This window comes from Colletotrichum godetiae (assembly GCF_030913485.1).
Source record: "Colletotrichum godetiae strain CBS 193.32 chromosome Unknown BDP55scaffold_11, whole genome shotgun sequence".
Taxonomy (NCBI): domain Eukaryota; kingdom Fungi; phylum Ascomycota; class Sordariomycetes; order Glomerellales; family Glomerellaceae; genus Colletotrichum; species Colletotrichum godetiae.
The window spans coordinates 134,901-162,779 of NW_026851259.1; the positions used below are offsets into that span (position 1 = coordinate 134,901).

Genomic DNA, 27,879 nt, shown 5'->3' on the forward strand with positions numbered 1-27,879 from the left:
CCTTCTGGCTGCGTGCTCGAGCGTATGTTTATACAGCGGGAGGGCAAGTTGAGGGCCCTCCAATCCAGATGTTTCTTCCCTTTTCACATGGCCGGTTTGCCGTCTATCCAGCGCCTTGTACGTTGCGCCTCTATGCATGTTCGTGTCCCATCACACCCCCCAAGAACTCATAAGAAAGATTATTATATCACAGCGCCGGTCAATGTGTTTGACGCAAACTGGTAGCTGCCGAGGAAGATGGACCCTCCGATGCTGATCCACATGACCCTCGGCCCGATACCCGCAAAGAAGGGCCGGATGCCATGCTCCTTATAAATCGTACGCAAAATATCGCCAATCTTTTCTTTCTGCTGGCTCAGCATCACCCTCGTCTTGAGGACGTCAAGCGGGGTCGTGATACCCGCCGCCGCGGCACCGGCAACGCTACCGTACAACGCGCTCTCGACGGCGCTGACCTCGTATTCCGTCTGTTTCTGCGTGTTGGCGCCGGTCCGCGGGTCAATGTCGAGTTTGTAATTTTTGGCCTGTTTGCGCTCGCGGCCCCAGCGCTTGAGGCGTTCCCAGAGGGGGAACTGGATTATGGTGAAGGGGACCTCGCGGAGGACGGTGATGGACCAGCCGCGGTAGAGCTCGCGCCAGACGGCGGATGCGCCGCCGCCCGGGGAGGAGTATTGCGACAGGATGGAGCGGAAGGCGAGGAGGGAGGAGCCGCCGTGCTGGCCTGCTTGGGCGCGCTGTTTTACGACTTCGGTGGGGACGCGGATTGCGCAGGCGGCGATTTCGCCTAGGGAGGCGGCGAGCATGTGGGTTGCTGGATCTATCCAGGCTGGTTTTGATGATGATGATGACGATGATGATGATGAGCCAGAGAGGGCGAGGAGGCGGGAATTTATAAAGGATTTGGAACCCTCGTAGGTGCAGAAGAAGAAGGCGGCGCCGGGTGCTGAGCCGACGACGGCGGAGCCGATGCCGCGGTAGATTCCGGTGAAGCCGCCGGAGGGGAAGAAGCCTGCGGAGGATTGGAGGCGGGTTTTGAGGGTGTCGAGGGGGAAGAGGGTTAGGTCTACTGTTGTGCCTGCGATTCCGCCTGCTAGGAGGGCTGTTGTGAAGGAGGGGGGGTTGTTTGTGGTGGACATTGTTGCTGCTGTGGTGGATTTTATGGGAGGTGGTTTTGGTGTGGCGAGGTTGATTCGTGGGGAGTTCGCTTCTTCGTTTCTTTCTGAGTGCCTTGGGTCGGGTGGTGGTGGTGGCTTCGTGGAGGTCGAGATGTTGTGTCGCGTGCTCGGGATTGCGCCGACGATTACCTAGGAGGATGGATGTAAACCGAAGGCAGCGAGACGAAAGTCAATTGACCTGTATCAGCAAAGGAATGGAGAGCCGGAAGAGAGGAAAGCCCGATGCTATGATGACGGAGAGTGCATTCGTGCGAATTGAGAGGGAATAAAGAGCACTTGAAGTGTCAATGACGGAGGAGGTGAGATTGGTATTGTGAGGTATTAGATATCGGAGCTCAATCGGTCCCCTGTACGTAACGCGACGAGGAAAAAAAAAGAACGGCCAGGGTCTTTGCGCTAGAGCTCCGACCCTCCGAGGTCTCTCGCCGCTCGGTGAGGTGGGTTATCAGCGAGCGCGGGGCCCGGGGGGAGCTGTCTTATCTTATCGCCATTTACCTAGAGGTGATCACCTCAGCTTGGGAAATCTTTCCTCCGAAGAGCCCGAGCTCTGAGGTTCCGGGGGTGGGGGTTCCGGTCGGATGAAAGCTCCATCTTTTTGTCTCCCATCGTGCCGGCCGTCACGTTGGAGACTGCCAACCGTTGATTCGTCAATTGCAAACATCTTTGGAGACGAAACCCACGATAGCTTCGTGCAGCTCAACGACACTTCACCGAACAAAGCAGTTGAGATTATAGACACGATAGAACAAAGGGGCGAGGACCACCGCACGATGGAATGGCCATCACCAACCCCCCGATCGCCACCGCAGCGGCGACCGCAACAGCAACAGCAGCAGCGGCCGCAGCCCACCACCTCTTCCTCCACCCGGTCCCGAAACCCATAAGCTTTCTCGAATTCTTCGATGCCCTCCGCGCCGCCACCCCTCCGCGCTTCCCTCATGCCCGCACCGCCCAGCCGCGCCGCATCGGCCTCGCCGTGTCAGGCGGCGTCGACTCCATGGCTCTAGCCTACCTCTTTAACCAGCTGCGCGAGATCAACCCCCTCATGCGCGTCGTCGATAATCCGCTCGCGAAAATATCGGCCTATGTCATTGACCATGGCCTGCGCGAGGGATCCCGCGAGGAAGCACTCACTGTCGTGAAGGAGTTGCGGAATTTCAAGCACATACGGCCGCAGTGGGAGACGGTTAATTGGAAGGCTGAGGGCGTGACGGGCGATCCGAACCTATTGCCCAACGTCGAGAGCCTCGCGAGAAGGGTGCGGTACCGCCGGCTGGGAACGCTGTGTCTCGCGATGCACGTCGAGAGTATCTTCCTCGCGCACCACCAGGATGATCAGTACGAGACCGTTCTGATGAGGTTACTCGCCGGCCACGGGAGCCGCGGGCTAAGAGGGATGCTCAAGGCCGGGAATATACCAGAGTGCTACGACATGCACGGCGTCTACGAGAGCGGTCACGTTGACGACCAGATGATGCGGATCCCGCAGATTAGCTTCCGCCCGCCGAAGCGGGATTGGAGGCACATGCGGCGGCAGCTCGTCTCGGAGCTGGATCTGGAGTTGTACGGCGCCGAGTTGAGGGCGGGGTTGCAGACGGGGTGGCATGAGGGACCCTACGTCGGCGGCGGCGAACATGACAGCTCTGGGAGCGATTGGCTGTTCTCGGCGGCGAGTTCTGCGTCTGCGAAGGCGAGGGCGGCAGCGGCGGCGAGGAATATGACGAGGATACGGACCGAGGAGGCTGGTGTGATGATTTATCGTCCGTTGCTCGAGTTCAGCAAGGATCGGCTGATTGCGACGTGCGAGGCGAATAATGTGCGCTGGTTCGAGGACGCGACGAATAAAGACGTGACGCTGACGACGAGGAACGCGGTGCGGCACATGGTGCGGAATCACAATTTGCCCGCGGCGCTGCGCAAGGAGAATGTGCTGAGGATGTCGGCGCGGTGCGGGGCCAAGTTGAGGGGTCTGGAGCGGGAGGCTGAGAGGTGGATCAAGGGGCAGGTTGTCGCGGAGTTTGAGCCGAACGTCGGGACGCTTGTTGTTCGGCTTCCCGAGCTGGGTGTCTTTGGTCCCGGCCCGGGACGAGGGCGCGAGAGGGGAAGGAAGTCGGCCAACGACGGCGTGAGAAGGGAGTTGCGGCTCGCGCACCGGAGGGCCGTCGCCGGGTTTGTCGTAAAGAGACTCGTCGCCTTCGTCTCGCCCGATCGGAACCCGCCGCAGCACACATCCCTCCAAAACATTGTCGCCAAACTCTTCCCCACCCTCGTAGAAGACTCTCCATCTTCCTCCGCCTCAGTCCCAACGGCACCGCCCAAGGCCTTCAACCAAGCCTCGGTCCTCTTCCTCCCCCTCGCCCCCTCAAAATGGTACCTCGTCCGCGAACCCTACCCCTCCCTGCACCCGCACCCGCAAACGACCTACACGACGACTTCCAACATCAGCGACAAGCACCGCCACCCGACCTTCCCGCCCACGCAGTGGGAGTGCGCCGAGGACGCCGAGTACATGTCGCGCGAGCGGCTCGCGCTGCTAGACCGCATGCCGCTCCCGCAGCCAAAGTTCCGCGAGACGAGGCGGTGGTACGCGCGGCGGCGGTTCAAGCTCTGGGACGGGCGGTTCTGGATCCGGGTGAGAGGTCGGGTGAAGGCGTATTTCCGGATTGCGCCGTTTGCACCGATTCATGGCAAGGCTTTCCGGGAGGGTCTTGGGGGTGGGGGGAAGATTGGTGCTGCTGTAGAGAGGGAACAGCGGGAGAGTAAAGAGGAGAGGGAGATTCAAGCTGCCCCTGGGATCGGCGTCACGGGCGGTCGCGGCAGCAGCACCAGTTCCACAATGAGCGCCGCCGACCGCAGGGCAGAGTTTGAGGGCATACTGAAGCGTTTCGCGCCAGGTAAAGTACGGTATACCCTCCCCGCGCTCTACGCCGTCAACCGCGACGAGCAGACCGGCGAAGAGGTGCTGAGGATGCTTGCCCTACCGACACTGGGCGTCGGGTTACCTGGTTTGGAGAGGTGGGTTCAGTACGAGGTGCGGTACCGCAAGGTTGATATGGGCTTGTTTGAGCGCGAGACGGTGGGTAGAGGCGGTAGAGGCGGCGGTTGGGGTCGCATGCCACAGAGACGTGGCGGTGGGAGTGACGGGTGGAGTGGCAGTGGGAGTGGAAGTGGTGGTAGAAGCCAGAGCAGCAGCGCCGTTTTCGGTGGTGCTGTGCTGCGGAGACATGTTTTGGCGGATGGCACGGCGGAGGAGAGGGTTTGGAAGCGGATTAGTGGGATTCGGAGGAGGAAGAGGATGATGACAGCAGTGGTAGTGCGGAAGAAGAAGAAGCAGGAGGAGGAGAAGGGTAGGAGAGTGAGTTTTGGTGTTTGAGGTCTGCTTGATGAGCACGAGATACCCCCCTTATTTACCTGTATTTGCATAGACCTTCGGTAGCAATACGTCATTATATCAAAGGAGATGATCTGCCAGTCACTGTGAACGCGAAGACGTATGAGAGATGTTGATGAAGTTGATGCTCTTGTATATATTCCAAGTTTAGAAAGGAAAAAAAGTATTCGAGGTTCGTGATTTCGCCTCGTCGGTATTTGCCAAAATGCGTGCAATACAATTGGGTTATGTTGTAAAAACTGCTCAGGTCATCTTTGCTGAGCTTTCCTCGTCCGAAAACGCCGTTGAAATCCATCCATCCATCGTAACGACAGGTATTAAGGTAATATGCCCTTTTTTTCCTTCCATCTCTTTTCGCTCCCATCATAAGATGACGCATATTCGCGCCATCATTCGTCCACGTATTTCCCGCATACATGGAACACATCTATACCAACACCCCCCCCGTTTCTATCGCCCTGAAGAAATGCTCAAGAAGCCGTTTGCGCTTGCTTGGCTCACCTCTCCTCCCCGATGATAAGAATCTCATCGCCAGAAACACTCCCCAACGACACCTGACAGTTCCACGCCTGGCCCTTGTGCGCGTGCACGGCCTTGGGCCACTTTGTCCGGCTATCAATCTTTACATCTTTGCCGCGGATGTCAATCTTGCCGCTGATGCTCTCGGCTTCGACGGTGCCTTCCCACGAGGCGGGGTACTTGAGCTTCATGCTCCCGCTAACAGATCCGTGCGAGGACTTGAGGTGGCGCATGGGCGGTTGGTCTTTGATTGCGACGGCGCGCTCCTGCTGAGAGGAGGACGCCGTGATGGCGTCGCCGAGGGGGTGACGACGCACCACGCGCCAGGCGTCGTCCAAGTGTCGACCACCAGGCAGCGGGATACGTTTCCACGGCCCGGCGCCGATGGGCGTGAAGGGCACGCCTGGCATGCGCGGGATCTTGTCGGGGATGGGGAGCGGGTTCGTAGGGATGTCCACTGGTTCATCCGGGTTCGCGCGCGGCTTCTCGCCCTCGTACGCGCCTTCGGTGCCGAGGATCTCCACCCAGATGGGGTCGAGGATCTTGACGGCGGTGTCGCCGGACTTGGTCTTTGTATGCAGCTCGGGTTCTGCCACAGCTTGGAGGAGGCTGACGTTATAGACGGGCAGGAACTCGGCGGCGATGTCGCCGCTGATGCTTTCTGCGACGGCGGCGGAGGAGAAGGCGACCCAGGCCTTGATGGAACCGGATTTGGTGTCGAGGGTGGTGATGTAGTCGCGCGGCGGGACGACGGTGTCGGGTTTGCTGCTTTCCGCGGCGGCGGCGACGGGTTCCTTGACGGTGATGTCGCCCGAGATGGTGGCGACTTCGAGGACGGCCGGGCGGGGGCGGGAATCGAGGACTTGCTGGGGCGCGACGTTTGCGATGATGTCGCCTGATTCCGAGTTGATCTTGAGGGAGTCGTAGAGCGGCCAGGAGCCCACGATGTCGCCCGAGATGGTCTTTACGAGGATGTCACGGGAGTTGAGGCGGTATGTGGTGGGGACCTGGACGGGGGAGTGGACGTCGCCGGACAGTGTGCCGATCTCGAGGCCGTCTGCGAGGTTGATGGAGAGGTCGTCGATGACGCGGACGTCGAGGTTCGTGGCCCAGAGGAGCATGTGGCGGAGGGAGGCGCCCTCGGGGACCCAGACGGTCGCGCGGACGGTCATGCAGGGCCGGCGGGACTCTGTCCATTCGACGCGCTGCGGGGTGCGGATGAGGAGCTGCTGCTCCGAGTTCCACTCGACGGCGACGTCGAGGGCCGGGTCGTTGGAGACGACCTCGAACTCGATCGAGGGTCCCGGGCGGCCGGCCTGCTGGCGGCGGACGACAAGGTCGCCCGAGACCTGGGGCTGGTAGCCGCGGGAGGGGGAGTTGGATTCGACGGTTTGGAGGACGCTGATGGACTTGTCCGCGGCGAAGGTGAGGTCGAAGAATTTGGGTTCGAAGCGGTGCTCGGTTTGGAGGCACGAGCTTGAGGGATGCCAAGGGACGGGTTGGCCTGGCTCGGCGGGTTTGGAGGGATCACTTGGCGCGGGGGACCCGTCTTTGATGGGCAGGCCGGTGACGGGGTCATATTGCTGGGGAGGCTCCTTGGCAGGAGACTTTTCAGATGGCTAAGAGATGTTAGCTTCAGCCAAGGTAGTAGATGTAGATGGGGGGTTTGAGACGCACCGAGTTGACTACAGTCGAGGCCAACATGCTGAGGAATCCCGTCAAGGTGAAGAAGACCAAGGCGCCAAGCAGCACCATCTTCAACGTCCGCCTAGAAGCCCAAGGGAACTTCTTAAGAGCTCTATCCCTCCACGACGGCGAGGGTCTAGGGTCATGGTCGTCGTCGTCGTCATGGTCAGCATAGGGCACGTCGCCCATGCTCTCGGGGTCGCGGCCGAGCAGGCGCCTCTCTTCTTCGGGTGCGCCCATGTTGATGTTGTTGGTGTTGGTCGTCCTCGCGATGGTGTTGAAGGTTTGGTAGTTTCTAAACTCTGTAGGTGATGACGAGAGCGGGGACGTGGGCGATGGCGTGTAGGCGGGTGGTGCCTCGCTGGGGATGCGAAACAGAGAGGCCGGGTTGTTGGAGGAGTATCTCGAGTGAGTCTGGGGCGTGCGTAGTGGAGCGTCGGTGGAGGGCGAGTAGGGTGTATAAGACGACGAGCTCTGGGCGACGTGGGAGTGTGAGCGAGAGTGGGAGTGGGAGTGGGAATGGGAGGTATAGGTTGTATGTGACGGCGTCACCTCGCTGTCTGCGGCGGTGGAGGAGGCTCCGTCGTCGTAAAAGTCTTCGACGGCCGAGACGGATGACGAGGTCCTCCTATGTGTTGAGGAGTAGTGACGTGATTGTGCTTCTACGGCGGCGTCGTTGTTGTGGTGGTGATGATGGAAGGATGTATTCAACCGTGTCTCTTCCTTGGCTTCACGGTCCTTCTTTGATGACGAGGAGCCTTGTTCTTCTTGCTCTCGCTGCAGCAGCGACGGGTCTTGGACGAGGACGTTGGGCACATGCGGTACGGCGGCGGACGTGGGGAACGTCGTCGCGTCAGTGACGTTGTCCTCGCTGTTGTGGAGATGAGACTCTTGCTGCTGCGGAGGGTATATTCCCCCGGCTGACAATGAAGCGCTGCTTTGGAAGTATCCGTCTGTTGGCGATAGGTGGGCGTCGAGGCTGTCGTCCGGGACTTCGTCAAAGTCGGAGTCGTCGGCGGAGTACAGGTTGTCGGAATACGGGGCCGGCATGGCGGCGGTTACTATTTCAGTCCTTCTCCCTTTCTTTTTGTTTCTGGTTGTCTGACAGGGTTAGGATGAGTCCCCTTGGACTTGAACTGTCTGTGCTTTGGGATACCGATACACCGTTTTGGAGTATACGTTTTGTTCCCTCGTCTTGCGGTTCTGTTTCTTAATGCCGGGTCACTTAATGTTTGAGCTTTGCCCCTTGAACAGGCACTCTAGGATCTTTGACGAGGTAGACGGTGGCAGTCTGGCAGGCCAAACAGTGACAGCAAAGTGACAGCGACTGAATCGTGAAGGGGACTTGGCTGATACGCGCAGTGTCGTGAGCGACGGGTAGAACGGACGCCAAGAAACGGAGTCAAACAGTTTCGGTGACGGGGGCTTTCGTTTGCTTCAGCCTTCAGCACCCTCTCCGTGAGTAATGCCGTTGATGTTGGCTGACTGATCAAACGGTGTATGAGTGAAGTATCTCCCACTCGTGTCAATAGATGATTGCACCTTGTCAACATTCAACAAAAGACACGCGCGCAGTCGTAAGACGTGTGATAATAGGAAGGAGGAGACAAGAGAAGTGCGCGTTCACGCTCGATTGAGGCAAGCCGGAGGGGGTAAGATGGGAGAATAGAGGGGAAAGTTACGGATACCGCAGAAGAGAGACGAAGAAGAGAGGGAGTTGAATGGGATTGACAGGAATGGCTTCACAGAAAGAGACTAGTAGGAGTTGAGTCGGAGCCGAGATTGAGACAACCTCGCATAGACACACAGAGAGCGAGAGAGAGAGGGAACCCCCAACCACCTACGGATACACGAACGAACTGCAATCAGAATCCACAAGACCGAACCCGGTCGGGTCGCCGAAGACGCAAGACAAGCGTGAACAAGGCAACGCCGCTGCCCGCACGCCGTCCCCGGCGGCCTGTACCCGATACGGTGGGAGGATTCACTCAACATCGCGAAAGAGGAGGGGGGGGGGGGGGGGGGCAAGACTCGTAAGCCTGCAGATCAGGGTAAGATATGAGACCGTGTACCGGCACCGTGGAAGACGGCGGCGTCGGGGACTTGAACTGCTAGCAAGCGTAATACGCAACATTGTGTGGTGTGAACCATCTCAGTCTCTCGCCCCCTGGTACCCAGTCAGTCCTGCAGTAAAGCGCTCCCCTAGACTTCTGGTAACCAAGTCCATGGCTTTGCTTGCGTGACACGCTTGTGCAGTCAAACGAAACAGGAAGCTCGTTAAGGATGGTGGGGTACCTAAAAGTACGAGGGATGCCGTGCCGCCGGGCGAAGGATGAAAAAGTCAATTGGATTATTGGACAACGGTCATGGAGTGGAGAAGAAGAGGAAAAAAAGTAAGACGAGCACAAGTTCCTCGCCCAGCAAGGATGGCCGCGGGTGACTTGTTGACGTTCTGGTGTACAGATAGTAACTAGTAAGATTATCTGTGAGGTGATGAATAGAGTTGGGCGCGCAATCTGACAAGGTCCAAAAAGAGTAGACTTGGGGAAAAGAGTCATCAGCCATCGGCCAACGTCTCCTAGCAGTAAGTGGAGCAATGTTGACCCGATCTTACACCAACAAAAGTCCCCCAAGTCTACGGATACCTTACTAGTATACCTAGGTAAGGTAGATAGTAGGTACGTAGTGAATACGGATAGATATCTTTTGATACCTGTTGCCCACGCAATTGGCTCGCATTAAACAAAGTTCCTCCTAATATCTCCCCCCTTCCAGTGCTCTACTGCTCATCCAAGTTACCCCTACCACCATCGGCTAGTCCTCCGAACTTCGAACCAGGATAATTGTCGTTCGTCGTTACGTTACGAATCACAGGCGTCTCTCTGCATATTGACTGGAGCCTGCCCATCAATCAAGCTTCTTCATAGTGGATGTTTGTGGTGTCCAACCCCTCCAAAGGGTTCAGAGTGGACGCGGGGTGACGACGATCGCGACGTAAGCTTCTTTTCCTTGGACTCTTTAGAGCTACTTGGCAAACAGACGACGTTCCATTCTGTCTCGAGGCCTACGTCAACCAATTTTAATGCTCTATACCGTACTGCAAATCTAGATTTCACTCGGTGCTGTTGACATTTGCTATGCTGGCGACGATGTTGACTACGCTGGCGGTGCTGGCGGTGCTGGTGATTTTTATCGGGGGCCAATGGAAGGGCTCCTATCCACATGAGACCAGCACATATAAGACGAGCCCTCCGTCGCCTCTCACGATAACCTCACCCTATAAAGTAACACACCCACGTGGCAGTCAACCGCTTATACGCAGGCATTCGTCTGTATTGAGCAAACATATCTGGGGCTTCCCGCTGCCGTATCCGCAGTGCAGCTACAGCCAGCTACCGCCAGCCTGGTTCCATCCACTCTTGCAGCGAGCAAAAGTCTTCTCTGGTATCTCTCTCCACGTCTTCCAAACGCCATTGACAACGGGGCTATGTAACAAAACAGAGTGTGCCGCTCTCTTCTTGAGCTGACACTAGGCAATCCCATGTCGCCTTCCAAAAATCTTCGTCGTCCTCCACAATTCAAATGAGGAACCCAAGGAAATACCTCCTGGCTTTTGTTGTCCCTTTAACGTCTTGTAGTAAAATCCACTCCCATCTCCCCTTCCACCTCCATCTGAAAGGGTCTTTGTCTTCACTCCAAACCCATAATTCTCTTGGAGTTCTCATACACAACCCACGTGATGCTCAGTGCCGGAGCAACCTTGAGCATGTTAGGCGTGAGTCCCTTGTACATGCCCCGCACACCCTCATTCTTGAGTGTCTGCCGTGCGACATCCACGATGCCGGTATAAGTTGCAGGATGCATGACTGTTCCTTGCGTCTGGAGACGGGTGCGGAGGACATTGAGTGGGTACACCACCGACGCTCCGAAAGCACCACTGGTCGCTCCTATGAGACCAGTCATGATGTTGCCTGGCTTGGCGTCCTCCTCGTGAATGCCCTTGTACTTGGCCATGTATCTCTTGTATGAGGATTTGAGGAACTCAAAGGTGCCCATGTCAATAGCACTGTAGGGGAACATGCCTATGAGGCCCATGGTGACACCACGATAGGCGATGCGCATGCCTCCAGCCTGCCACATCTTCTTTGCAGTATCGATGACAAGTGCATTTCCACTGAGGCCGCCCTGGACCGTCGACGTCTGGAGCCGGAACTTGAGTGTATCAAGCGGGTAAACACAGAACCTGAGGGACGTCAGCAGCGGGCCAAGGTGACAAGAGAGACAGCGACGGCAGCTCGTGGACAATGATAGAGATGATGCCGGCCAAAGTAAATGAGGTCAAGTTGGAGGAGGCTTGAAGTGAAATGACTTACTGGGCAACCATGCCAGCCACACCGCCCGCCACGAATTTCGAGGTGCTGCTGATCTGTCTGGGGTCGTCGTGTCCCTCGAACTTAGAAAGGGTTCGCTTTGCGGCCTCATAGGACCCGAACTTGATGGCGCTCTCGGGCATGATCTTGATGACATTGAGTCCGTTGCCTTGGAGCAGTCAGTACATGGTTCAAGCAGCTGTTCAGCTTGCGCTAGCCAATCATTTTCAAGCCCAGGAAGTAGTAGACAGAATGATGGGCCCAAATCGACCAAAGCCAAGAGCAATGAGCACGAGCATGAGCGTACCTGCAAAAAGACTGCGCATGCCGCCTGCCTTCCAGAGATCCTTGACGGCATCACTGAAGGGTCGCATAGCGTTGTTCAGAGCAACGAGTAGACGTCCCTGCCTCAAAGCAGAGGCCGCAGTCTCGGTACTGGCTCGAGTATTGACGAGCAGGTAGACCTTGAGACGGTCGAGAGGAGCGGTGGCAGTCCGCGACAGTCCTCCAGCGACGGCACCTGCAACAAAGTAACCTGGATCAGGAGCGAAGTCAGTCAGTCTCTTGGTCTTGGGTGCTACAGTTGCATCTGAGCTAGAGCCTTGCTCGGAGCTGCTGTCTGTGACCTGGTTCGCTTGAGAGGTGCCGACGCCGGGGAGTCTTCGAAGGATGCCTGTGCGCTTCTCGTTTCCGGCCTCGATGCACGCCTGCAGCACCGCTGCCTCCATGTTCATATTGTTCATGTTGGCGCTGGTACCTGAGAAGCCCGGAGGAGTGATGGGTACCACGGCCTGCGTTGTTGCGGTAGTCGCGGTTGCTGATGTGGCTGTTGTTGTTCGTTTTGACGAAGAGGAAGTTTGCTGGGCGGAATCTGTGGCAGAAGTGAGGCTGTCTGGTGAAGTTTGTTGATTTTGCTGCGATTTTGACAAGGTGGGAAGCTGCGCAGCTGTGGTAGGAACGGGCGACGCAGCGCCTTCCTGGGAAGGAACAACCATCACCACGGGGCGGCCGTCTTCGTCGACGGCGTTGGCGGCAGTAAAAGACTCGGTGGTGGTGCCGGGCTCACGATCCGAAGGGGATGCGATCCTCAAAATGGATCCAAAGAGGGTTTGCAGAAGGAAGCCGGTCGTACCTAAACCTTCAAGTGTCTCCTCCGATACCATCGAGTCACCTTCAGCAGTGAGGGTGACGATGGAAGAATAAAAGTCCAACACGGCCTTCAGAGGGGCGTGGCCATTGTGTGTTGGCATAAACAAAAGAAAATCTCTGCGCGTGCCGGGTACTGTCAGTGAATCATTTCCAAGCAGAAAATGAGAGGTTTTTCCAAAAAGAGAAAGAGGAAGGAGCAACCCGACAACAGCACCAAGGCATTCCCATCTGTAGAAGACTCCCATCCACCTCAGGTGTACATACACTTGTACACCGAGCCACACCGAGAACATCATGGCCGGCCCCTGAGCTAAATCCGGACTTTGCCAGCTACACCGTGTCATCGGCCCCCTTCTACTCTACACCTCGCTTTTACAGCGTGGGCTTACAGCAACACCCACAGACTCACAACATACTCTACGGAATGTTGAAAGACTTACCGCCATTCTTCGAAGCTTATATAGCCATCATTGTTCATATCGATGTCGCCAAAAAAGGAGCTGAGCTTGCGCATCGGTACAACCAGCCCAGCCCGCCGAAAGGCCTCCTGTAGTTCAGTCTTGTCAAGTCTCCCATCATGGTCCTTGTCTATAGACTGGAAGAGAAGCATGAGCTGTCTCTCTGTCTGCTCGACAAAGTAACGGAACTCTGGTGAGAGGTCATCGTCAGCAGCCGTCCTCGATTTCCAACCCAAGACAGGGGAACCCGGCCAGTAGCTCCAGCCTCATACCAAGGCCCCCCAATCTGTAGCTCACCTTCATACTGAATCACGCCGTCGTCGTTCGTGTCGACGACGGTCATGATCCTCCGCAACATGTCGTCCGCATTTTTCATAGCTAAAGGGCAACGTCAGCACCCTGGCCACACGGGAGCTCCGGACAGAATTTGATGGCTGACGGTGATCAATCTTCTTCAACCCCTTTTGCAACCCCTTAAAGTCCAAATGTCCCGTCCCCTGGGGATCCAATTGCCTCCAGAGGTCCTCAACCCGTTTATCCCGCTGGCTCTGCGACTCGTCCACCTCCATCTGGCGCTCGGTAACCCAATTTGTTACCCCCATGGCGGCGGCGGCATCAGGACGCAGGGTCAATAGAGTCGAGGGCTCGGTCTCGACGCGGGATTCATAGGGCGATGCGGCGGTAGAAAGGTGGAAGTCGCGGGGTTCTATCGAGGCGTCTGTCTCACGACGACATGGCGGGTTATCAAACAAGGCTTTGGTTGGTGTTGTCGCGACTGACTTGCTTGCATGCTGCAAGTCACCGGGACTGACGTAGGAGGATCGCGAGGTGCAGCGACCAAGAAAATGTAGCACCGCCTGCCGCAAGTGGTTCGCGCCGGAGCCACAGCGTCAGAAGCTCGGCTACCCAGGGGAGGGTTCCACTGGCGGGCCAAGCGAGGCAATCAGCTGCCACCAATTAGCAGTGCTCTCGGGAGCTTACAGTGCTCCAGCAGACAGCTCCAGCGAGGTGGTTCCCTGAGACCGGACGGACATCTTCCGCCTTATCGTTATCGGTGAGAAAACACCAGCCACAGTTCATCTGCCCCATGTACCTGTGCCGTATTGCACCAGCCTCGCAGCCACCCTTCCAGCCAACTTCACACATCAGCCTCGCTGCTCCTCAACAGCATCTCCTCCAACTTCTCCGGGTCATTGCGGACACAAATCATGTCATAGACTTCATCGGACGCCCGGGAGAGGTCATCATGGCTGCCAACTACTGGGAGTCAACCCAGCGTCGCTTCTGGCTCTTCTCCAAAGATGAACTTCAAGCCGTGCGCCAGAAGCTCGAAGACGACAATGCCGACCTCGTCCAGATGTTTCCTCTCCCGCAACAGCGGCACCTAGGCATATACTTCAACCAGCGTAAGTTTGCCTGTTGCTCTTTTCATAATATCCATCTGCTGACTCGATTCCCGATGCAGAGGTTGCTCGGCTCGGCAAACGCATGGTAGTCCGACAGCAGGCCATGGCCACCGCCCAAGTCTATATCAAACGCTTCTACACCAAGGTCGAAATCCGGCGAACAAATCCGTACCTGGTCGTCGCGACCGCCCTGTATCTGGCCTGCAAGATGGAAGAGTCCCCGCAGCATATTCGCCTGATCGTCAGTGAAGCTCGCTCCCTCTGGCCTGATTTCCTCGGGCTAGACACCTCGAAGCTCGGCGAGTGCGAGTTCTTCATGATATCCGAGATGAGCTCTCAGCTTATAGTTCACCAACCGTATCGAACCCTCAACAACTACCAACAGGAATTGAATCTGACCCAGGAGGATGTCGCCTTAGGCTGGTCCATCATCAACGATCACTACATGACGGATCTACCGCTGCTGTATCCGCCACACACTATTGCCCTTACAGCAATCTTGCTTGTTTTGGTTCTGCGACCATCACCTAACATGTCTGGTTCGAACCCACCATCAGCCGCAGGTATTGCTGCTGCAAGCGCAGCGCTAGCTCAGGCCCAAGGCCGAGTGCCTGGACTGCCTCCGACTCCCGGAACACCAAACCCCGCGGATAAAGAGAAGCAACCGGAGGCTAGGTTCACCCGGGTGCAGCGGTACGGTGCTTGGCTGGCCGAGAGCAACGTTGATATTGCCGCCATGGTTGACTGCACTCAAGAGTTGATTTCGTTTTACGACTGTCACGAGCAGTATAACGACAAGCTCTCTCGGGAGCAGATTAATCGCTTCGTCAAGGCGCGGGTTCTTGACAAGTGATGACTTGATGAGAATGTGCAACTTTGTCACCTATGCTGACTCTGTAGATGGGTTATGAATAGCGGCATGGCTAGAGTTATATGGTTAGCTCTATATCGTCGAGTGGTGCCAGCAAAAGCACAGTAAACCCCGTATTCTGAAAAGAGCTTTTCTCGGGCAATCATCGGCTCATGGGAAGTCGGCAAGAGAAACAGCATCGGCCCGATGCATATATACTTATCTCGAGCAAGACATCACGATGACCATCGAACAATCAGTCGAGCAAGACGAAGGGGCTGAAAAGCAGAAATGCCTGAGACTCGACAAGAAAAGGCATTCATCGTCACGAGAAATCCGTTGTTGCAGGCAATTGCCGAACTCCTCATTACAGAGGGTGCTTTTGTCAAAAATTCGGCAACATCGTCCGCAATAGAAGTATTGTGCTTTTTTCTGCAAGACTTAATACCAGCATCGTCGAGTTCGCAGACTTACACGTTTGGCGCCAAATTGAAGCATTTTGCGCAATGTCTGTCTTTTCGGACTTCCCGACACCAACGGGGGGAGTATTGCTTACTTCCTGCAGGGGACGCGGCCCTTTAACTCCAACAGGGAAGGTGGCCAGGGTCAACAAGGGACTGCAGCTGTGCCGCGCATGGAATGGAAGCAGTTGGTGTCAAGCAAATAAACAGATCTCGTATGTCTTGTGCATCTCGCCTACACTATAACATCGTACTCAATCTCGCCAAGCGCTCAACATGAACACTGCTCCGTGAATAGAATCCATCGGCCATCTTTTGTCCCAAAACAACCCGACAGGTCTTGGAGGCCTACCGTCGTTGGTTCTGAATACTCTTGTTCACCAACGGCTGACAAGGCCCATGACGCTCGAAGAAACAACACTCGTATCCAGAACTAGCCTCTTGATTGTGTCTCTGTCCTCTTGCCTCAATCACTGCCATTTCCGAATGCATAGCGACGCAGATAAGAAGAGAAGAACTCGACGCAAGGGAAAGGGAAGAGCGAGAAAGGCTGAGAGCTGGGCTTAAGCGACCATGCCTTCAAACCCGCTCAATCTGTCAACCACGGCATCAGCCTTATTCTTGCTGTTGCTGCCGTTCCGTCTATCGAAGCTTCGCAAAGAAACGATCAAGGTCATCCCGGAACAACATGGCCATGGCAAAGTTGTCCGTAGTGATGAGTGATGCCATTTTTTAGAACCCAAACTAAACTGAAGCTAGATTCTCGCAATAATCTTGGTTGTGGTCCAGTCGGTCATACTCGCTACAACAGCGCTCTCGACATCTCGACTTAGGATTGATCTAGCTTCTGCCATTGTGTCCTTGATAGCATACGTGGGCCTCTGTCCACTGATCAAGCTGGAGCACACCAGGTCCGTCAGACCGTCGGATCTCGCTGTTGTCTATTTACTTCTATCCTCGGGGTGCGAGTTGGTTGATTTGGTAACTAGAGTCTTTGACAACGAGTCCGCCATAATCGTCGCTCCGGCCCTTGCGAGTCTTTTTGTCAAGGGCGTGCTTCTTCTTGTTGAACTTCGAGGGAAACAAACAATTCTACAAGGCCCTCGTGACCAGTGGTCTCCAGAGGAATTGTCTAGTATGTTGGATCGAACCTTCTTCGGATGGATCAATCCGCTTCTTGCCCAGGGGAACAAATACATTCTGACAGGAGACTGCCTTCCGATGATGGATGGCAAGCTGTCATCGCAACTTCGACGCCAACGAGCCCTGCAAGCTTGGGATCAGAGAGGTGCACCTTTCTTTCCACTAGTGTAGCGTAATTCGTCAAGTTATGCTAACAGGAACTTTAGACAAACCCGAGAAGAAGTTGACGCTACCCAGGGTTCTGTTGCTTAGTATGCTTCCGCATTTTCTTGCGCCCATCATCCCTCGCTTGGTTCTCATCGGGTTCCGCTACGCCCAGCCGGTCCTCATCGGCACTGTCATCCGCTCCATTAATAAATCATCCGAGGAATCTTCAGATGCCGGGTACTCGGTTGTGTCGATGGCTGTCTTCGTCTATGTGGGCTTGGCTGTAAGTCCCTTCACCTGGAGTATCGTACGGTGCAACACTGAACCGTGTTCAAGGTCTCAAGAGCCGCATACCAGCACCGCCTCAACCGCCTTAAGGTTATGATTCGGGGCGCCGTTGTTGGTCTGCTGAACAACAGGTCGCTCAACCAACAGTCTGCTGGCTACGATGATGCAAGGGCGGTAACTTTGATGAGTACAGATGCAGACAACGTGGTTCAGTCCGCTTCCATGTTTCACGAGACTTGGGCGCAGATAATTGAGGTCGCCTTAGGCACTGTGATGTTAGCCCGGCGAGTCGGATGGGTTTGTGCGGTTCCGTTCGTCATGATCTTTTGTGAGTTCAACACTAGCACTTCTGCTCAGACTAGAGGCTGATTATTTATACAGTCTGCTCTCGGGTGAGCCGATATTTGGCAAAGAACCTCCAGAGTAAGCAGAAGGACTGGTCTGTGGCTACCCAGAACCGAATTGCCATGACCACGTCAATGCTTGGCTCGGTCAAGAGTTTGAAGATGCTTGGAATTGTAGACTATACGGAATCTCTGATCCTGTCTTTACGCTTGCGAGAGCTCGATATGGCCAAGAAGGTTCGGTGGATGATGGTCGCTTATAACGCAAGTGGTATGTTGGTTCATCCGATTTTGAGATATGGCTTCATCTCCTGACTGCTTACAGCAAACGCTCTCGGGATCTTCGCCCCTATTCTCACGCTCGTTCTCTACGTGATCGTGGCGAGACTCAATGGTTCCGCACTCGATGTCGAAACCGCCTTCACGACTACGGCGCTACTCGGCTTGGTGACGCACCCTGCGAATATGATTATGACTATAGTACCGCAAGCCGTGGGGTCGCTGGCGGCATTTGAAAGAATTCAGCTATACCTCGCTGAGCCGCCTCGAGATGACCAGAGACTTCTGTTTGACAAAGCAGAAGACAGTCTCGTCGATATTTCGCCTGCCTTGTCTTTGGAAAACGTCACTATCCAAGGGCTCACCCCGTCGAAACCTCCGGTCCTGAGCAATCTCAACTTCGTCATTGACAGGGGATCGATAGTCATGTGCTCTGGTCCAGTTGGGAGCGGCAAAACGACGCTTATTAGGGCTCTTTTGGGTGAGATTCCCACAACTTTTGGGACAGTGTCTGTGTCGACGAAGCGGATCGGATACTGCGAGCAGTCGCCTTGGCTACAAAGTGGTACTTTTAGACAAGCAGTCTGTGGTTTCCTTCCGGAGGAGCCAAGCTGGTATCAGGAGGTGATTCAACTGTGCTGTCTCGATGAAGATCTCTTGGCACTTCCCAATGGGGACCATACAATGATAGGAAGCCGGGGCTTGAATCTTTCTGGAGGACAACGGCAACGATTGGTACGTTTGCATCATCATGGTATCTTCGTCCCGTCTTTCGCTACAGGATGGCTTTCTTCCTTATTGCCGTCTGGAATTTCAGATTCAAGTGGTTCACTGTACTGACCATAACTCCCAAGGCTCTTGCTCGAGCTATATATGCCCGCAGTGAGATTGTGATCCTGGACGATAGCTTTAACGCACTTGATGGCAAAACGGAAAGTCGTGTTGTGGAAAGTCTGTTTGGCTCTGCAGGCCATTTCAAGAAGACCGGCACAACTGTCTTCCTTGTTACCCATTCCAGTACGCCCCTTATTTGTTTTGGTTTCTCTGCCCTAATGCTCATAAGATACGCCCCTTATATCACTATGGCACAAAGACTATACAAAGACTAACAATGTATAGCTGTCCATTTCCATCTAGCAGACCAGCTCGTTGTTCTCGGCGGCGGAACCATTGCGTACCAGGGGACATGGGATGGCCTGAAGCAAACCTCCAAGTACGCGTCACTGAAAGTCGACATTGATGAGACGAAGAACGATACCGTCGTGGAGCAGCCCCAAGTGGACAAGACCGTGCAGAACCAGAAGCTGAAGATGGCCGAGGCTGCTTCCGACCTCAGCAGGGCAACCGGAGACATCTCCCTCTATGGTACGTTTCAGTTCCCTTGACCTTTCTCGCACGCTAACTCGTCTGTCTCTCCCCAGGCTACTATTTCCGGGCTATAGGCCTTCGGCACATCCTAATTCTACTCACTTGCTCCTCGACATATTCATTCTTCGTAACGTTCCCTCAGTACTGGCTGCAAAAGTGGGCAGAGGCACCAGTATCCCAGACGTCATTCTACATTGGCGGGTACCTCATATCATCCCTACTGGCATGGATTGCTACCAGCGCATTGATGTGGTGAGTACGCATAGTACTGATGGTTGGTCGTGGCACTAATTTGGTTCAAGGACCGCCCAGATCCTGATTGCACCCGCTTCGGGCATTGAGCTGCACTACCGCCTGCTCTCAACCATCATCGGGTTCGTGCATTCTCACTCAACTCGTCCGCTGCCGCTTACATTCGCTGACCAAAAGTAGCGCCCCGCTGTCGTACTTCTCAAAAACAGACACTGGAGTTACGTTGAATCGGTAAGTCACGGCCCTATGCAGCTATAGCTCGTGCTGAGTCGTCACAGTTTCGGTCAGGACATGCAGCTAGTAGATAAGCAGTTACCGCCGGCCATCATGTCCATGTCAGTTCGTAAGTTCACCTTCACTTAAAGTCAAAGCCCCCTTGCTAATGGCCGGTTACAGAGGTCTTCAAGCTGCTCGTGCAGGTGGTATTGCTACTCAGCGCACAGAAAATGTTGGCCCTGACGCTGCCCCTCTGCGCCGCGGTCGTGTACCTCGTACAACGGGTGTATCTACGCACCTCACGACAATTACGCTTGCTAGATCTTGAGTCTCAGTCGGCAGTCTACTCAAGCTTCCTCGAATCAGTACTGATCACACCTCCGCCTCTGGCTATGTTGCGACTAACAATAATATAGGTTGAGGGCGTCACGACCATCCGAGCCTTTGGCTGGGAGAACCAAGCCGAGCACGCCAACGTGGTCTGTCTTGACAAGTCGCAGAAACCGGCCTATATCCTCTTCTGTCTCCAGCAGTGGCTGGGCATCGTTTTGGATCTCATGGTTGCCGCGATTGCCACCGGCCTCATCACGATCGCAGTCTTTGTCAGGGGAACGACAACAGCCGGTCAGATTGGTATGGCGTTGAATATCGTGTTGGTTGCGAACGCGACGCTTCTGAGCCTTGTGACATCTTGGACAAATATGGAGATTTCCCTGGGTGCCATGTATACTTTCTCTTCCTTCTCGTCTTCCTGACTGATTCACTAATGACTTGGTAGATCTCGCTTGAAGACCTTGGAGGCTGATACGCCGAAAGAGGATCAGCCGCATGAGGACTTTGTGCCCACGGAGGCGTGGCCGTCATCTGGCGCTGTCGAATTCGACAAGGTCACTGTCTCATACAAGTAAATCAACCATCAACAGTATGGCTGCTCCTATATACTGACCCTATATGCAGCTCCGACGTAGTAGCTTTGCAAGACATCATCCTGAAGGTCTCTCCAGGCCAACAGTTGATCGTTTGCGGTCGAACGGGCAGGTATGTTGCACTCAACCGTGTCAGAAGCTCATATCCTGGTCCTGCTGACACGTTGCGAAAACAGTGGCAAAAGCACCATGCTACTTACGCTCCTACGTCTTCTTGACACAGATGCAGGAAGCATCAAGGTTGACGGGGTCGACCTCCGTCTCGTGCCTCGTTCTCTGATTCGACAAAAGTGCTTCATCACCATTTCTCAAGACTCATTCATTCTTAGGCATGCTAGCCTTCGCTTCAATCTCGATGTACGATTCTCCGTTCAATACTTGCAGATCCCTGCTGACCTATTAATCACGCAGCCCTCGACTTCTCTCCCGGATGAAGCTATCATCCCAGCTCTTGAGAGAGTCGGCCTTTTATCACACTTTCACCTAAGAGACACACCATCTAAGGAGGAAACCCGCAACACCCTGGATAGCCCACTATCCTCCCTACCGCAAATGTCCACCGGCCAATCGCAACTATTCGCACTAGCTAGAGCCCTCGTTCAACTCCAATCCATCAACCACTCGTCCAACCCATCGGCAAACAGAACCGAATGTCAAGATGTTATGCCAATATTGCTTCTGGATGAAGCCACTTCGTCGCTCGACACCGAGACCGAGTCTGCCATACGCGACATCATACACCAAGAGTTCACGGAGAAGGGACACACCGTTATAGCCATCACGCATAGGCTGGGCGGCGTGACGGAGGGCATGCGACCGGGACGAGATGCTGTGGTCTTGTTGTTCAAGGGCAAGATTGAGAAGATTGGCCAAGCGGAGGATGTGTTGGACTTTGCGACTGTGCGGGACTAAGTATGTGGCTGATTTTTTGCCTTCCATCACTCTCTGATGGGATGTTTTAATACCGTACGCTTCGAGCGAGAAAGATAATGGATTTTCAATAGATAGATAACATCTCTGAATAATTTTCCCCGTAGGTCCCTCCCTCACACAAAGCTGCGTATTCATCTCCGACCGGTTTCAACGCGGCGCCTTCTCATCATTTGACCGCGTCGACCAGCGATTCCACATCGAATGACCGATGACGCTGAACCAAAGACTCAGTGGTACCAGAAGCGGCACTGTGGCGATGAAGTCCGCAAAACTTGTCTCGCCATCTCCCAGCGTCGCCGTTGTCAGACCAGCGGCAGCCACGCTGACCGCAAAGAAACCTGCGAAAATCCGCTTCTTCCATGGATCATTTCGTCTGAGAAAGTTGAAGGAGTAAGTCGAGATGGAGTAAATGTTGAAAATGAGTAATGCGACGACAGTGGAGAGATAAGTCTCTGGCTTCGGCTCCTATTTTTCGTTCAGTAGGCCGGTCGGACACTGTCCCCTTTCCATCTGAATACTTACCCTTTCATGGTCGGAAGCCGTGGAGGATTCGGATCTTATCTCAAACAATTCAACAAGATACACTTGTATGACGTTCCTAAGCAATAGCGACGATATCACTGACACCACTCCCGCAACAGCCATCGCGATTAATCGCCGCATCCCACTTAGTTCGCTATTCGGAGCGTCACTGCACATGGCTGAGTTGAAATTCGAAGTCTCACAGCCGCACTCATCAAGGATTTTCTGTCTCGGAGGGTTCAGCCAGACTCTGCCACGTCTGCCAACTCCTCTGGAGTATCCTGTCGGCACGCGCGTCGTCAAGGAACTTTCCCCGGCTGAAGTGGTGGAGAGATGTTCCTTGCATGTAAACAATGTAATGGAGGTCGCGCAACGACGGGCTGACGGGAAAAGTACACTTTCTAATCCCAGAATAGGTGGTGGTAGTGGGTTACGTGGGCCAGAGCCAGTCGGGCAACGTAAGGCTTATGTGCATGATCAGGCTGGGACTGGGAACATCGGCGCCGCCGCCCACCAACATATATATCACCCATGAATTCTTCGCAGCCCCGTTCAGAAGGGTTGGTTAGGACCGGTCAGACCTATCCTCAGGCTGTCGCGCAACCGCTATTTCATAAGTCTACACAGCTCAAAGCTTGAGAGCGAACCATTGGTCCCGCTTTATAGGAGTTCGCCTCAAAATGCAGTGCGGCATGCTTGTAGGCCGTGGGCTTTTGCCTCACTCAGGGCGCGTGGTTGGGGTAACTGAATGGCTGTCATTCAACCACGCGTCAGACAAACCACTTGGTGAAGAAGGTTGCATAGCTTTCACGATACCAGTGTGTCTACATTACTATTTTCCTTACTTCTAAGACCCTACTCTTAAGCTCATTTTCTACCTTACTTCACATCATCTATCTCATCTGTTTCTCATTACTCGTCCATCAGATAGCATCCAAGTTTCAAAAGCAGTTCTCCGAGGTCTCATTTCATCTCGTGTACAATTTGGCGCTCTTGAAGACCGCTCATCCTAGGCACATTCACAAATGTGACTGTGTGAATGGTCACACACTCGGAATATCCTAGAGCAGCCGCTCATAGCACAGGGGCACGCAGTGTGCAGCAAAGGGGCCCAATGCCGGAACCAAGTGCAGGCATGCACTTCGATACCAAGACCGCGGCCTTGAGGATCCAGAACTATCTCCAGATCCGGACCGATGGACCAAAGACCATTCCTGCACCAGACAATTCGCACCGTACGTGGAAGGACCGCTTCTAGCCCATACTTACTTCTATACTGGCGTCTTGCAACTCGTAACTGACAGAGGAACCAAAACCCAGTCGGCCCTTCCTTAGCCTCATCTTTTCACGGCCTTGAGAATATCGATGTACTACCCTTCAAGAGGAGAGGAGAGTCGACCAAGCCCGACAGAGGGGATGGAGCTTCGAAACAAGAACGGGAGCTCCAAGGACCACATCTAGGCAAGGATTCGTTACAAGTATCAGCTCATGACCGGCCCAGGATTTCCATGAGGATTCACCCCTTGGTCGCACTCAGACTGACTCTTCCATTCCTGGTTCTCTGCCTGCCTGGGCCCGTCTTCCCGGGGGCGATGGCGCACCCAGTTCCATCCGAGAGCAGCGGTGCTACCGAGACACGCACGTTAGCAGCTGACATCATGCTCGACAAAGTTGTCAGCCAGCTCGATCTTAATTTTCTAATCCAGATCCTCCTTTGCATAGTGCTAGGCGGCTGGTTAGTTGTCATACGTTTTACCCGGCAGGAGAGCGCCGGGTTCTGGGCGTTATTGACTGCGTCGCTGACGCACGCCTGCTACGTCCACGATCCCAAGGCCGATGCGGTTGTGTGTTTAGCGTAAGTCCCGAACGACGTGTCGATATTTCAAAGGACCTGTCGAATCTGACCGTTGAGAAGATTATCACTCATACTCCTTCGGATCAACCAGTCTTTTACTCTTTTCACGGTCACAAAGTATGACATCAAATTGCCGTAGTAAGTTGCTTGTAATGCATGCTTCTTTCGAGGTCCAGTCAGCTAATAGTCATGGAAAGCATGGTCGTATCCATTCTTATCCTAGCTGCTGCACTCGCTCACCACGGAGCAAACGAGTCCGCATCAACAGGTCAACCGTTGCAGATTGTTGTGTTGCCATTCTACATCAGCATGTCCAATCTAGTATGCTGCTGGATCGTACAGATTTCTTTGGAGAGACACGACGTGCAACAAGATCATCGGTCATGATCTATAGTACCAGATAAAGAAAACAGGAGCAATCCATGGGAGGCTTCAGTTGGCTGACTACATAACGAGTACCTGCCTGCTACAAGCACAATAATAGCAGAGCCAAGAGCTTTCTGTCCTGAAACACGCTTTAGGGCACATAGTGTAAATCTTATCTCACTTCAAGTTCGAAATGTTGTATAACACGGCACAGCGACTGTCAACCACATTGAAATCAACTCCAGAGAGCAGCACAATGCAAAATGTGCAAAAAGATCTCCTCGACGGGGAATTGAACCCCGGTCCCCTGCGAGTTGACTTAGGGATAAATTCCCAGTTGACAAGCAGATATCCTCACCACTAGACTATCGGGGAAATGTGGATGTGAGCATCCAGTGATAGTTGGTTGGAAGTGGAAGCCGACTTGGCATAGATGTAGCAAGTCCGGGGGTGGGCGACGAGGTGCGACTTTGGCTACGTGGGTCAAGGGAAGAGTCATCCTGGAAGTGGGAACGAGCTTTTAGATGAGATGCTTAGCAAAGACCGCGGCTCCACGCCTTAAGTTTCCTATGTTTGATTGGGATGTAGTTCTCTACCTTCGTCGTCGATAGAGTGATTAGTGCGTCAACACTTGGCGATTAGTGAACCAGTATAAAGTGACTGTATGTTGCGTCTGATTAGCGCTGTCGAGGGGCTTTTCTTAAAAGTCTCAATTGCAAGAAGAAAGAATCGATCTGCTACCGTCACACACTCTGTGGAATGTTTTAAAGAAAACGGTATATGAGATTGGAAGAAGCTGTCTGCGGATAGGCATAATGTAGAAGCGAGACGCCGGCGCCGCCACAGGAAGGTCTCCCGACTTTGCACCTCAAAAGCACGCTGTCAAGGGCTTTGATGGGTTTTTTCAAGATTTCTTCCCATCCATTCTATCCATCTTAAAAGTCCCAACTATCCTAACTATCCTAACGCCTTTATTTAGGTATAAAATTAGGTATACGAGGTTGTTAACTAGGAATGAGGTAGATAGACTGCTTTAAATAGGCCTACGTCCAGCTCACGGCCGAAGCTAAGGCCAAGGTGACGGGCAAGCTGGCAGAGAAGTTGGTAAGGGAGAACCCGTGGGACTCTTTGGTAGTTCCCGAGAGGGACCCTAATTTCTTCGTCTACAAGGCGAATCTGGGCCTTCTGCCCTTTATCAAGTTCACGCACCGGGCGGACGAGCCAGAAACTGAAGCGGCGAAGTCTAAAGGGAGGGTGACGGGTGGGCAAAGGACCACTAAGGCAGTCAAATACTTTGGAGAATAGAGAAATCGAAAAATAAAGCCTGGACAAGTACTTCGCGCTAACAATCAGGGTAAGAGATCTCAGGGTGGAATCACTCGATGCATGGCCCCTCCAGAGAAAAGACGAGTCTGAGATCGCAGTTCACGGCTGTTCGATCTCCCCGAACTGCAGCCCTGGAGTTGCCGGACAACCCGTCAGGAAAAGTAATGAGACTAACACGGTTCGTCCACAAATTAAGGTATGGCCCTTGTATATAATCAATTAAGGTTGAAAAGACATTGGCGCTCATTTGACGTTCTTTAAGATTAATTGATGAAGCGAAAGGGAAAACCCTCGCTCTTATTGACGTTCACAGTCTAAGCTTCAGGGCAACGTACCTTATAGACATCACAAACCCCAGTTCTCATGTAGACTACAGTCCTCGGTGTAGTTTTCGTTCATGGGTTTGTGTTTCCTCAGGGAAAATAGTTGTTCAAGTTCTGACACATATACGCTCCTTACAACACTTTTCTCGGCATCATGAAGACATCCACAGCTATCTTACTCGCCTTGCAGTGCATGTTGACACCGGGTCTCGCAAGGGCAACGTCAAGAAGCAACTCTCTTGAAGAAACAAGACAACCCGTCCACTCTCTTCCGACGCGACAACAGGACTCGCAAGACAAAGGTGTCTTGGAGAACGAGGTGCGCGATGGCACCTGCAAGGATACCATGTTCTTCTTCATCCGCGGAAGCACTCAACAACCGAATATGGTGTGTAAACCCGGCTCACGCGCCCTCAAAGTCATACTCTCAGTCTCACGGAGAAGCTAACGAGAGACCTTGTCCCTCACTAGGGCCTACAGCCAGGCCCCCAACTCGCAGCGTACCTACGATCAACTCTAGGCCCGGACAAGATCGCCATCCAGGGCATAGAGTACGCGGCAACGCTGTCAGACAACCTCTGCGTCAACAACCAGCTGTGCCGGCCGCGCGAGGTCACGAGTGCCAGCACCCAGGTCCGCGAGTACATGGACCAGTGCTCCGACTCTGATGTTCTTGTTGGAGGATACAGCCAAGGTGCTGCGATGCTTTCGCGCGTGATCTCAGATAGGCTCGGGTCGGAATACAAGGACCGCATCGTGGCCGCCGTGACATTTGGCAGCACCATGCAGGTGTACAACAAGAACACGATACCCGGCCTGGCACCGGAAAGGGTGCAGATGTTTTGCAACAAGTTCGATCCGGTCTGGTGAGTCCTTCATCCGTCCTGACTTCCCATCTGAAGGAATTGCGACGGCATCGCTAACACCATGTGACCGTAGCCGCAACGGCCTACCCCTCGGCGCCGTAATGCCAGGCCACAGAGACTACCGCCCCTCAGCCAAACCCGCCGCCGAGTTCCTCGTCCAGAAACTCGCAGCCGCCAAAGGCTGGACCACCGTCCCCATCGTCTCCGATATCGACCTCACCAAATTCGCCGACATAGGCTTTACCTTTCGGGAAATCTACCGCGGCGCACCGGCAGGCAGCTCAACCTCGTTCGAAGACGGCACGGAACTCGCCAAGCTCGACAGCGTGCGCGTCGTCTCCATCTTTGGCCGCGGCGCCGCGCGGGTCGACGCGCTCGGCGTCAAGATGGACGGGCTCGACAGGGCGCAGGAGCACGGCGGCGGCGGCGGGAACTATAAGGAGCTGACGCTGGAGAAGGGCGAGTACTGGGTCATGACGGAGGTGTGCAACGGCCGGAAGAAGAAGAAGGACCGCGTCGGGTTCTTTCGTGCCGTGACTAGTTTAGACCGGTCTCTGGAGGTTGGGACGAGGACGAATGATCGGTGCGTTACGTTTGTGCCGAGCGCGGGTCGGTCGTTTGTGGGCATGCATGGGGAGTCTGGGGAGGAGGTGGACTCTTTTGGCTTGATTGAGTATCCCAAGTTGGATTAGAAAACGGTGAATTGAGATATCCAGAAGGAGGATGGTCGTGATAGAAGGGCATCTCGGGATGGTGTAGATGGCATGTGAGAGTAGGTGAAGCACTTTGCAAGAACAACAGAACGGACCTTCCCGGCAGGAATTCCATCATACCATGGATCTTGTGCTACCTATTTTATGGCAACAAGTTTGGTATCAGGGAGGTCCTGCATAGCCCATTGCAACTATTCCATAATGTTCCTAGCCTTCTGAGCCTCGTCGAAAATGATGGGAACTCCTTGATATAAGTATCCCCACACCCTCTCTACGTCAACTAGAAAGGTTACTCTCCGTGTTCGCAATATCTATAGCTGTCTGTGTATACTTTTAGGAATAGAAGGACAGGGCTGAATGTACTGGAAGGCTCCCTATTAAAAAATTTTATGTCTCTCTTTACCTCGCGAACGTTTATCATACCAACAGGCTCTCGGACTTTCTTACCAGTTCTTTTCTCGCCAAACCACAGAGTGTAATGGACTTGCAAGGCCTTGAGTACTATATTATCAACCCGTTGCGTCTATAATCAGCGTCTATATAATAC

At 54.2% G+C, this 27,879-nt stretch overlaps 10 protein-coding genes and 1 non-coding gene across 11 annotated transcripts; 6 read left to right on the forward strand and 5 right to left on the reverse strand.

Moving 5' to 3' along the window:
- Positions 1 to 182: 182 nt before the first annotated feature.
- Positions 183 to 1,136, reverse strand: BDP55DRAFT_547465 (mitochondrial carrier domain-containing protein; the record flags this gene model as incomplete). The annotated part of the gene is made up of 1 exon (XM_060568740.1): positions 183 to 1,136. The coding sequence occupies one exon, from the start codon at positions 1,134 to 1,136 to the stop codon at positions 183 to 185; it is 954 nt and encodes a 317-aa protein (XP_060432134.1).
- Positions 1,137 to 1,560: 424 nt separating this feature from the next.
- BDP55DRAFT_655929 (uncharacterized protein) lies at positions 1,561 to 4,684 on the forward strand. Its single transcript, XM_060574350.1, has one exon. The coding sequence runs from the start codon at positions 1,951 to 1,953 to the stop codon at positions 4,546 to 4,548; it is 2,598 nt and encodes an 865-aa protein (XP_060432135.1). The 5' UTR covers positions 1,561 to 1,950; the 3' UTR covers positions 4,549 to 4,684.
- On the reverse strand, positions 4,674 to 7,821 carry BDP55DRAFT_605935 (uncharacterized protein; the record flags this gene model as incomplete). The annotated part of the gene is made up of 3 exons (XM_060571111.1): positions 4,674 to 6,704; positions 6,763 to 7,367; positions 7,422 to 7,821. 3 exons carry the CDS (start codon positions 7,819 to 7,821, stop codon positions 5,064 to 5,066), a joined length of 2,646 nt encoding a protein of 881 aa, XP_060432136.1. The 3' UTR covers positions 4,674 to 5,063.
- Positions 7,822 to 9,761: 1,940 nt separating this feature from the next.
- On the forward strand, positions 9,762 to 10,379 carry BDP55DRAFT_44562 (uncharacterized protein). Its single transcript, XM_060567613.1, has one exon. It carries the CDS (start codon positions 9,909 to 9,911, stop codon positions 10,296 to 10,298), a length of 390 nt encoding a protein of 129 aa, XP_060432137.1. The 5' UTR covers positions 9,762 to 9,908; the 3' UTR covers positions 10,299 to 10,379.
- An 82-nt stretch (positions 10,380 to 10,461) lies between these two features.
- Positions 10,462 to 13,350, reverse strand: BDP55DRAFT_629551 (mitochondrial carrier domain-containing protein; the record flags this gene model as incomplete). The annotated part of the gene is made up of 7 exons (XM_060572033.1): positions 10,462 to 11,014; positions 11,145 to 11,310; positions 11,449 to 12,518; positions 12,555 to 12,620; positions 12,731 to 12,938; positions 13,046 to 13,126; positions 13,188 to 13,350. 7 exons carry the CDS (start codon positions 13,348 to 13,350, stop codon positions 10,462 to 10,464), a joined length of 2,307 nt encoding a protein of 768 aa, XP_060432138.1.
- A 644-nt stretch (positions 13,351 to 13,994) lies between these two features.
- BDP55DRAFT_547780 (RNA polymerase II holoenzyme cyclin-like subunit) lies at positions 13,995 to 15,007 on the forward strand (the record flags this gene model as incomplete). The annotated part of the gene is made up of 2 exons (XM_060568776.1): positions 13,995 to 14,154; positions 14,214 to 15,007. The coding sequence occupies 2 exons, from the start codon at positions 13,995 to 13,997 to the stop codon at positions 15,005 to 15,007; spliced, it is 954 nt and encodes a 317-aa protein (XP_060432139.1).
- Positions 15,008 to 15,730: 723 nt separating this feature from the next.
- BDP55DRAFT_655945 (P-loop containing nucleoside triphosphate hydrolase protein) lies at positions 15,731 to 21,441 on the forward strand. Its single transcript, XM_060574351.1, has 18 exons — positions 15,731 to 16,170; positions 16,225 to 16,753; positions 16,815 to 17,038; positions 17,092 to 17,371; positions 17,425 to 17,658; positions 17,713 to 18,401; positions 18,521 to 18,683; positions 18,786 to 19,031; positions 19,088 to 19,286; positions 19,337 to 19,408; positions 19,467 to 19,517; positions 19,565 to 19,629; positions 19,683 to 19,867; positions 19,919 to 20,226; positions 20,281 to 20,406; positions 20,460 to 20,540; positions 20,605 to 20,785; positions 20,840 to 21,441. Exons 1-18 carry the CDS (start codon positions 16,039 to 16,041, stop codon positions 21,338 to 21,340), a joined length of 4,266 nt encoding a protein of 1,421 aa, XP_060432140.1. The 5' UTR covers positions 15,731 to 16,038; the 3' UTR covers positions 21,341 to 21,441.
- A 67-nt stretch (positions 21,442 to 21,508) lies between these two features.
- Positions 21,509 to 22,060, reverse strand: BDP55DRAFT_629554 (uncharacterized protein; the record flags this gene model as incomplete). The annotated part of the gene is made up of 2 exons (XM_060572034.1): positions 21,509 to 21,826; positions 21,884 to 22,060. The coding sequence occupies 2 exons, from the start codon at positions 22,058 to 22,060 to the stop codon at positions 21,509 to 21,511; spliced, it is 495 nt and encodes a 164-aa protein (XP_060432141.1).
- A 1,331-nt stretch (positions 22,061 to 23,391) lies between these two features.
- BDP55DRAFT_629555 (uncharacterized protein) lies at positions 23,392 to 24,125 on the forward strand (the record flags this gene model as incomplete). Its single annotated transcript, XM_060572035.1, has 4 exons — positions 23,392 to 23,738; positions 23,799 to 23,876; positions 23,915 to 24,059; positions 24,081 to 24,125. 4 exons carry the CDS (start codon positions 23,392 to 23,394, stop codon positions 24,123 to 24,125), a joined length of 615 nt encoding a protein of 204 aa, XP_060432142.1.
- A 256-nt stretch (positions 24,126 to 24,381) lies between these two features.
- On the reverse strand, positions 24,382 to 24,479 carry BDP55DRAFT_t111. Its single transcript has one exon. It is a non-coding gene; the product is annotated as a tRNA-Asp (tRNA).
- Positions 24,480 to 25,776: 1,297 nt separating this feature from the next.
- On the forward strand, positions 25,777 to 27,311 carry BDP55DRAFT_738058 (cutinase-2; the record flags this gene model as incomplete). The annotated part of the gene is made up of 4 exons (XM_060580381.1): positions 25,777 to 26,141; positions 26,225 to 26,619; positions 26,693 to 27,202; positions 27,224 to 27,311. Exons 1-4 carry the CDS (start codon positions 25,908 to 25,910, stop codon positions 27,309 to 27,311), a joined length of 1,227 nt encoding a protein of 408 aa, XP_060432143.1. The 5' UTR covers positions 25,777 to 25,907.
- Between the last annotated feature and the right edge of the window lie 568 nt (positions 27,312 to 27,879).